The following is a 10134-nucleotide window of genomic DNA, read 5'->3' as shown; positions in this document are numbered from 1 at the left end:
TCACAGCCAGGATTTCTTGCCGCGCCCCAGTTTGGCCGCGCTCGCCAGCTTGGCCTTGGCGCGCTCCTTGTCGTCAGGGCTCCTCTTGGACGTGCACTCCACGGTGGAGTCCGTCTCGAAGGAGATGGCGGGCGCGTGCGCGGGCGGGCCGCCGGCCTTCTCCTGGGACAGGGGCGGGGGGGTCTGCAGGACCACCCGTCCCCGCAGCGAGTGCTTGAGCTGCAGCAGGAGGGGGTTGTGGACGTGGTAGAGCCCCGCGCGCCCGGCCGGGTCCCGGTCCTGCTCGCAGCAGGTGGAGCAGGCGGAGCAGAGTATGCGGAAGATGTAGACCCAGCCCAGGTAGTGCAGCTCGACGATGTTGAGGATGAAGCAGCCCAGGCTGATGCTGAACATGAAGTTGAGGAAGATGGTCTTCTCGGTGGCCCGGGACACGAAGCAGTCGGTCCGGTTGGGGCAGGGGTAGGTCTCGCAGCGGAAGAGGTGGGGGACCTCGAAGCCGAACAGGTAGTACTGCCCCACCAGGAAGGCGATCTCCATGATGGAGCGCAGCACCACGTGGACGATGTAGATGAGCAGCACCTGGCTGGACAGCTGGGTGGGGTCCTTTCCCACCTCCCCGAGCTCCTCCTCCAGGAGGCTCTGCTCCACGCATTCCCCCTCCTGGGGGCTCCACTCCTCCTCAAAACGGGGGCTGAAGGCGGGCGTGGCTGCCTCCAGAGTTTCCTCCCTCTCCCCGCCCCGGTTCGATCGTCCCGCCCGCGCCCGCGGGGGTCCCCGCTTGGCCAGCACCCGCACCTGCACCTTCTCCATCTCCAGCTTCTCGTCCTTGGCGATCTTGTGCAGCACGTAGACGATGTAGAAGATGGACGGCGTGGAGACCAGCACGATCTGGAAGACCCAGAAGCGCAGGTGCGAGACGGGGGCGAAGGTGTCGTAGCAGACGTTGTTGCAGCCGGGCTGCAGCGTGTTGCAGGTGAACTTGGACTGCTCGTCGCTGTAGACCGCGTCGCCCACCAGCGTCACCAGGAGGATGCGAAAGATCAGGAGCATGGTCAGCCAGATCTTGCCGATCACCGTGGAGTGGTTCTGCACCTCCGTGAGGAAACGGCCAAGAATGGACCAGTCCCCCATTCCTTAACCTGGAGAGAGAGACACACACACACACACACACACACACGCAGAAAGCAAAAAAGGGAAGCGCCTCACTACACAATACAGTAGCGTCATACACTTCACAGCCAGGATGTTTTGCCACGCCCTAGTTTGGCCACATTTGCCAGGTTGCCCTTGGTGCGCTCCTTGTCTTGAAAAAGAGATTTTAATCTCAACGAGACTTTTACCTGGTTAAATAAAGGATATATATATACACACTGCTGTTACTGCACTTATTGTATCTGTTATTAGAATATATCCAGGCAAGGCCTGCAATTGTCTGAGAGGTGACAGAATACAACTATTCTTTCATTACTCAGAAAAGAGAAGTGAGCAGAAATAGTATTCATCCTCTCACACTAGTAGCTCCCGGAATGTTGACTTTTAAATGCACCGTGAAATTAATAGACAAACATGCTCCGATTGAAATGTGTCATTGTATTACTGTCACTGTGTTTGTCTGCTCTATAACACTCTCGCGGAATATAGTTGTGAATAAATACAGTCCTTCGTCAGAACATTAGGTATTGTAATCTTAGTGGACGGTATAGAGGTGCTAAATAAAAACAACAGCAAAAGATTACTGTCGAGATATACAAAATCTCTGCATTAGAAGCCTTGTATCCCAGTCAGAGAGGAAACTGCAACAGTAGCTATCTTGGCTGTCTTTTCTTGGAAGTTCTTCTGTCCTGAGTGCGATCATGATTAAGGGCAGGACAACTGCTAACCTGGGCTGCTCCTGGACCAATCAACATGAGTATGGTGTTGACATAGTGATCATGAGCAAAACAAACCCTAAGTGCGCAAACACAGATGCTTCAAGCCAAACAAAGTCCATTTCACGCATATTTTCATTCTAAAAATGCGTTACCTGAAATTCTAAATTCAACGCAAGCACAAGCTGCAGTGTCAGGCATCACAGCAAGAGGCGCTATAGTGGGCAACAACAGGATGAAGCCGTCTTCTTCGATTTGTGCATGCTTCCACTGAGTCTTTCACAAATGTGTGTGACCGCCCCCTTGAGGACTCAGGTTTATTACCTCCACAGGGACATAACGCACGTAGCGTATGTAAACTGGGCGTTTGGAGTGCATTGGCCTGGCATTGTCATTTGCGTTCGCGTACTTACGTAGGCTATGTTTCGGGCCTAACGCTAACCATCTCTGCTATGTGGCTCGGGGTTGAGTACATCCCTCACTTGTAAGTGTACAGAACTCCCCTCCTTTACACATGAAACCTCATGCTTCAACCCAATCTCCATCAGTCTATTTCAGAATCAGTCTCCCAATCCATATGATAGGAACTGGATATTGGCAAAAAATATGATAGGAACTATAAAAATGGAAAGATACGTTTTCATTGGCATTCAGAATTTTATTTATCGATTATTTAATTTAAATGTTTGCTGAGGCATTTGTTACACTCACACAAAAACAAATCGACTATTTTGCATTGAAATTATTGCTGATGTTATATTAATTGTGTGTGATATTTACACATATTCACGTGGCCCAGTCTTTCAAATACCACATAAATCAAGGAGGAGAGTGAACAATTTAACTGTGCTGAATACATGGAACGGTTTGCCTGTCAAATGCACAACCGGTCTAATGTATAATGCGTAATCTAATCTCACTGATGAAACAGAATTAATGGGAAATTCTTTAACCCCCACTGTCTCTCCCTTTGTATATTTCACCAACCATCAGTGCGGAAAAAAAAATACAAACAGAAGAGTCGAGCCTGCGTCAAAACAAAAAGGATGACAACAGGAGCCAAACGTTCCAACAAAAAAAAAATCAAACCACTCCCAACAGCACTCCAGTGGCACTCACCTTTAGAAAGTTAGTTTCTTTCCGACCCAAATCTGGAATAATGCCAAAGCGCGCAATCCGCATAACTGTATTTGAAGCGGGAGCCGTTTGCTGGATGTTATGGAGGCTATTGAGCAGGACGGGGGAGAATGGGCTGACCACACATATTCCATCTCTCCATCTGAAACACTCATTGTACTGTATGGGAACAAAGCCTTTCAATGTACAGTGTGACAAAGATTTAAATGTACAATGGGGGGCGCCTTTTCCGAACTGGCCATCCAGTCAACCAGTCCAGTTCAAAGAACATACTGGAGAAAAAAAAGACAACAATACTAATTTATCAATAGATTTCCTTTGCTTGTTTTTTTTTTAAGGTATGACCAATAACAAAGATAAATATTTAAAAAAAGTTCTGTGAAACTGTCGATGAATTTTACTTCCACTCCTTGTCAATTTACACACTTGAAAGTACAATCAATCATGGAATACTAGTATCACTACATATCGCATACTGATATACAAGTCTAATAAAGGACAAAATAGTTCCTTTCCATCATAGATGCATTTATAAAGTACCCATCTTTGTATTTGTCTGTCCAGCCGACTCTGTCTATATGCCTGTCATCTGATGTGCCGGTAATCTCTTTCCCTGGATTTCTGTAAAAAAAAAAAAGACAAAAAAAAAGGAAATATACGATACATTTGTCCGGTTCCCCTCTTGCACCTGTAAAGAGGCAGAGAAAATGGAGAGTCGGGCTCTCAATGCTGTCTGGATGCTGGTCAAGTATCCACTAAGAATGAATCATGCCCAATGACTGCATCTCTCTGTTCGTCCGTTAACCATCTACCTGCAAGCCTGTCTCTCCATTTATCTTCTTCCTCGCACTTTTGAACGGCTGTCCAGTTCTGCTTATTATATAGGGTTTTTTTTCCCCCTTAAATTAAAGTTTTTCCATTTCAAAACATACTCTCCTCCATCCTCTGCCTGCTGTGGCTCTGACCTGTCCCCACACTCTGAAACAAGACTAGTTTCAGCAGTCGCACCATTCCTCAGCACTTTGCCAGTACAGGAATTCTATTGTAGTTTTCAACTGCTGTTCTGAAAGGCTGGATTAGGCTCAGTGTGGGTGTCCCAGTAAACACCACAGGGCACCCGGTACGCAAAATAAAATCAGAAACAAAACAGTCCCTTTTGGAACGGATCGATTTTTAAGGAAAATGTCTTTCTTGACAGTGTCCTTCTTGCCGATTTCCTGCAAAGATAATAAAAAATAAATTGTTTTTGTTATCCCTTCATCAATTATTGTTATATTATATGATTATGATCTATGGTTGACAATTTATCAAATGCCTTGTTTATATCAAGGTTAAAAAAAAGTTTTGTTTCTACTTGGGATGGTGCTGAATGCAAATATCGTGTTCTGCAACACTCTAATAATACATTCTCCCTGAATTGTTCTGATACTTTCCCCCCCCCATCTCTTTGATGCAATTCGCTCAGAAGTCAGCACCAAATCGTGACATCTTCCGTCACCCCTAGTTTCTACATTAATAAATGTTCTCTGTTTTTCCAAGAAATATTTAAATTAATGAAGCAAAGTTACAAAATCTCAAACATAGTGGAAATATTTTTCTCACCTGAAATTCTCACCTGATTATTTCATTTTGAGTGGATACAAATGCTTGTGTCTGGTGGGCTGAGAAACACAATACAGCCACATGCACAATGCTGGACAAATCCTGGTTAAAATTTGGTGACAATACCACCAAAAATTTGTATTTTGCGTTGTTTTTTCTCAGCTATGTCTTGGCGGGTTCCCAAAAAGGTCATTTGTAGACTCCAAAAGGAAGTTTGGTAACCAAATTATATTGTGGGTCTGTAATGGTGTAAAGTACTTTATATTCTATACTTTTTGCTCATGGAAGAAGTGTGCTAAAAATTAGCATTCTTTCCCCTGCCTCTCACCCTCCCCCTCCCACTCCACCTTCCTCTCCTTGCTCACCATTACCACCTCTGGGAGCAGCAGGTCTAGAAGACTGTAGGAAAATCTGCCTTAGCTACTACTAGCTACTGGTCCATTGACTGACGTCTTTGTCGAATACCCCACCCCCACCAACATGCCAAACATATCCCACAGTTTCACATGCCACATTATTCAAAATTAGGCCTACTCCTTATTTATAAGTGAAGTGAATAGTAATAAAATTATTTTGAGAATGTATTTAGATGCTCACCAATATAAAATGGAAACATGTCCTCTGCTGTGCCGTCAAAGCTGTTTTCACTGTCCTCACTTAGATGAGTGAATTCTTCCAAGGCCTCCAAATGCAGAGTCTTCTATTTAGACACAAAACAAAATTGAATTTTTTGTTTGAAACAACCCTTATCGAACGAGAGATGAACAAAAAGATGCAGTGTTTTGAGTTTCTACAGTTGCGTCATGGTTGACCAGCCAAGGGCAGAGTTCAACTTTATTTTTCTGTTCATCTCATCACTGTACTGTCATGTAGCAGGTCGTGCCTAGGTGGGATACAGGAGATTTTGGGAAGTGGTGTCCTATTCGATAGTTTAACCATGATAGAAGAATTAAATTATGCCTTCTTCCTCCTTCCTGGAGGAAAGTTTGACCTCATTTGTTAGCCATACTAAGGATAAATCGTTTGGACAGAAAGGTAACCAAAGGAAAGATGGGAAAACTCATTATGCTCGGTATAGATAATGGATGGATGAATAGATGGATAGAGTTGTTGAACTTGCGCAAGGATATCGTCATATTTATCGATCACACAGAGATCTTCAACACAGTGAAATGTGCTCAAAATTTCCATGAAGTTGGGTGTCAACAGAGACAGTTTTAGCAAGCTATATCTGATGATCCTGAGTTGTGCAAAGCAACATGGAAAAAAATCTGCGAAACAAGTTTGTGCGCCCCAAGTGACACGGAGTGACATAAAACGAAGAACACAGAGTTTGTTTTGAGAATAACTGCCTACTTTATTAAAGGCGCCTATGTACTCAAACGAAACAGAACTTTTTGTTCCAAGTGACCCGTTATGAACATGAGATGAACAACAAGACACAGTGTTTTGAGTTTGTACAACACGGTGTGCGAATACCTCCATCGCAAACTGTTCGCAAACAGTTCGCAAGTTTGCAGACCTCCCCGTCTGCAATTAGCCCATCCAAATATCACATGACTGGTTATGTCACAGCTGACTGGCTAGGGGGCAGCGTTCAACTTTATTTTCCTGTTCATCTCACCACTGTGTACCCATAGCAGGTTGTGTCTAGGTGGGATACAGGAGATTTTTGGAAGTTTTGTCCTATCAGATAGGTTTTCCATGATAGAAGAATTAAATTGTGCCTTATGCTTCTTTCCAGAAGAAAAGAATGACCTCACTTGTTAGCCAAACTAAAGATATACTGTTGGACAGAAAGGTAGCCAAATAAAAGAAAAGTAATACTAGGTAGGAAGCTAGCTATCTTGTTACTATTTTCCCCATATTTTAGGTATATAGGTAGTTTCTTCATCTTCATCTTTGTGGCTACCTTTCTGTCCAAACAATGTATCCTTAGTTTGACAAATGAAGTCAAAATTTCCTCAATTTGATTTTTCTATTGAGGTGAAACTATCGAATAAGACACAACTTCATGAAATCATCTGTATTCCATCTAGAAACAACAGTGGTAGTATCATCATTGTGAATGGAATTCTTTTGAGGTGAATACTTTTGAACAAACTCGTGCAAGGATATCGTCATCTTTATGACCGATCACACAAGAATTTTAAAGACAAAAAAATGTGCTCAAATTCTTGGCACTAAATTTCCATGAAGTTGGGTGTCAATGATCCGGAGTTGTGCAAACCAACTTGAAAAAATATGTGCAACAAGTTTATGCAATCCTCAGTGGCATGAAGTGGCAGAAAACGAAGAACAAGGAGTTCATATTGAGTGTACTGACAATGGTGTTTGGCAACATATTAGCCTGTGGTTTTTCTAAAAGTTCAAACATCATTTTGAAAATACCGCCTACTTATTAGGTGTTCTGAAATAATTTCTTGTTGTAAAACAATGACCTTATGCAGGAGAAACTATGCATGTCCTTTTAGCATGTCTTTTCAAGATTACAAAACTCCTGTCCTGTAGTATTATCGTAACCTAGTGGTTTCAGGGGCATGATGGTACAGGGAGCGCTGATTCATATCTCATAGCCTTTACAGTCAAAAGAACTGAACCCAATAGTGGTAGTCTGGAGGGCTACCGGACACAGCATTTTCCACTTACACCAACTATGTGTTAGTTGATTGCCTTTCTTGTGGAGGATACAGTGTTCCGTTCCTCCTGCATTCCAGATATTCCAGATATGAAAGTATTTATAATCTCACCTGTGCCAAAACATGTAGATAGATAGATAAGAATCTTAACAAATCAAGCAGCAACTTAGCATTGTCCTCCATATACCTGCTGCAATACAGCAAGAGAATAAATACGTGTAATGTTATTCCTTAAATTCTGAAAAATTATATGACAAAACAACCTTTCTCATACATCATTCTCACATTTATTAGTGCATGTCCTTCAACCAATATCCAGTTTTTATAAAGTTACAGTTACACCTGTGCATTTTAAAAATAATTAACTGAAAGGACCATTTACATTTACATTTTAATTCCAAACACAACTGCAACCCTCAAATTTTAACAAGCAATTTTTCTTAATTTGGTGCTTTTCGTGTTTAGAGGGATTACTTACCCTCTTAAGCCACATTATGTCAGAAATAGCTATGCATGCCATGAAAAATAAAAATCATGCCATGTTCACTTTGTGGTTATTGTTCGTTATAGAAAACATAAAAAGAGGTAACAATTTTTTACAGATCAAGTGAAAGATTGATGTGAATCAACAGGTTCCTAATTAGGTTGTTAAACACATGTCTTTCAGTTTTTAAATAATTTTTTCCTTAATCTTATTAACACAATGTTGGCTTGTCTGTGAATTCTTAATTGTCAACCAAATGGTTAGTTTCAGTGGCGATGTGTCCACCCTTACACCAGTTAGGAGCCTTTTGGTTTGCCCCAGTTAAAACATTTTTACCTCACTTCTTGTAATCATTTGCAATATAGCACAATGTCAATATGGGACTTTCAGTCCATATTGCATGCATCACTATTTCTGACATAATGCTGCTTTGGAGAGTAAATAATCCCTTAAAACATGAAAAGCAACTAAATAAGAAAAAGTAACCGTTTGGTAAAATTCTGGGTATGCAACTGTGGTTGGAAAGAAAATCATCAAACACAGGGGTCTCCAGGACCAATTTGAGAACCACTGCTCATAACCATATGTGTAGGCAGTATGCATCCATAATATTTTTAATAATACAGATTTGATATTAGTCACACAGACTTCCCAGTCTGACTGTTACAGGCCACAGTGGTCCAGATTATTTCCTTCTTCCCTCAGCTACATATTCACGTTCAGATTATTTCAGATTATTTCTACAGAGCATAAACTCAAACTGGGCGTCAGGGCACAAGCAGGGGGCAGCACTGTCGCCTCACAGCAAGAGGTCGTGGGTTTGAATGTCGGCTTGGGGCCTTTCTGCGTGGAGTTTGCACGTTCCTCCCGTGTCCGCATGAGTTTCCTCCGGGTACTCCGGCTTCCTCCCACAGTCCAAAGACATGCAGGTACGCTAATTGGAGACTCTAAATTTCCTATAGGTATGCGATGGATCGGCGGCCTGTCCAGGGTGTATTCCTGCCTCTCGCCCAATAGGCTCCGGCACTCCCTGCGACCCTGCTCAGGATAAGCGGGTTTAGATAATGGATGGATGGATAAACACAAACTTATTTTTTCAGAAAGCCATTTATGTGATTTGCCTCCTACTGCACGCTCTCTCTATTGCTACTGTGTTCTTATTTACTTCAAACTATTTGTTCATTTACCTCGCCCAGCCACAGAACAGCTTTCATATGTGATGCACCTGAATACATGCTGAGCAAGTTACAGAAAAAAATGGATGCTCGCATTCCTTTGGGTTAGTCTGCATTGCCATCACTGAGGTATGTACTTGCCTGAACCCATGATGATCACATTGTCTACGTGTTTCATGAAATTACAATTGCTTAAAATAGTCATGTGTTATGTACGCACTAATTGTTTGTACTCTTACAGTACTTGCCATGTATGACCAGATCTTGGCCAAGTCTGGTTTGCTCAAGAACTTGCCTGATTTAAAAAAAGGATACTAACAAAGTGTTAACATGTTTATTTGGTCAAAGTGGAAGAGTACCCCCTACTGGCTCATGACTCCCAGGAGCCACCATGCTTTTTCTGATCTTACAGAAACAGGTAAGGTGGTATTATGCAGGATTTGGGGTGCATATATATATATATATATATAATTACTGTGGAATACGTTTACATCACATTTTTCTCTATTCTATTTTTTTGTGCTATACAACAATGGATTGTGTAACAGCAGGCTTTGCACATAGGCAAGTAATTCCTAATTATGAAACACGAAGCTTAAAATAGAAGTTGTGGGTGTTTAGTAAGCCGGAGAAATCTTTGCAAAAGCATGATCGCAGAGAAATGGAACGACCTTCCTTTGCAAATGTTCTGTGTAGCCAAATATTTCGTAACTTGCCAAAATTATTCTGTTATTTCCCCTGTAAAATCCATTCAACTGCAGCCCGATGTCGTAAATTAAATTTATTTGTTTAGCTTTGTAAAATGAATGTTAAAGGCATGATAACTCTTGCGGACAGCGGATTAATACAAAATTATCGCTGCGAAATAAGATACATCTAGCAACTGATGTAACCGGTGTATTGTAACCAAGTCAAAACCTTCCGAATTAAAGAATATACTGTTTAATAGCCTTAGCAATGGCAAATAAAAATGATGAACTCTTTGCCATCTTTCAAATGCCCCCTGCTGGACCAATGGGACGTCCGCGAAGGGGGGGTTTAGGAAACCAATATTTTTTTGTTCAGGATAAATCTCGCACTAAGTTTTAAGTAATTTGATGTATTTTACAGATTCAGTACTAATATCGTGTGCGCGATGCTGCGCACACAATAGTACTCCGACAATGCAAACATATTATTGGGATAGAAAGTCAGTATTTACCCAAAATCCTTCTAAAATGGATTGCCCC

The 10134-nt window shown here is 42.1% G+C and overlaps 1 protein-coding gene across 1 annotated transcript; it reads right to left on the bottom strand.

Moving 5' to 3' along the window:
• On the bottom strand, positions 1-3119 carry LOC118236443 (gap junction delta-2 protein). Its single transcript, XM_035434828.1, has 2 exons — positions 2988-3119; positions 1-1139 (listed from the first exon to the last, which is right to left on the bottom strand). The coding sequence occupies exon 2, from the start codon at positions 1129-1131 to the stop codon at positions 1-3; it is 1131 nt and encodes a 376-aa protein (XP_035290719.1). The 5' UTR covers positions 1132-1139; positions 2988-3119.
• Positions 3120-10134: the final 7015 nt, after the last annotated feature.

This window comes from Anguilla anguilla, chromosome 9, assembly GCF_013347855.1.
Source record: "Anguilla anguilla isolate fAngAng1 chromosome 9, fAngAng1.pri, whole genome shotgun sequence".
Lineage (NCBI taxonomy): Eukaryota > Metazoa > Chordata > Actinopteri > Anguilliformes > Anguillidae > Anguilla > Anguilla anguilla.
This window is presented reverse-complemented; position numbering and strand designations above follow the sequence as displayed.

Coding starts and splice junctions, on each gene's coding strand:
- LOC118236443 (XM_035434828.1), bottom strand. CDS start 1,131: ATGGGGGACTGGTCCATTCTTGGCCGTTTCCTCACGGAGGTGCAGAAC.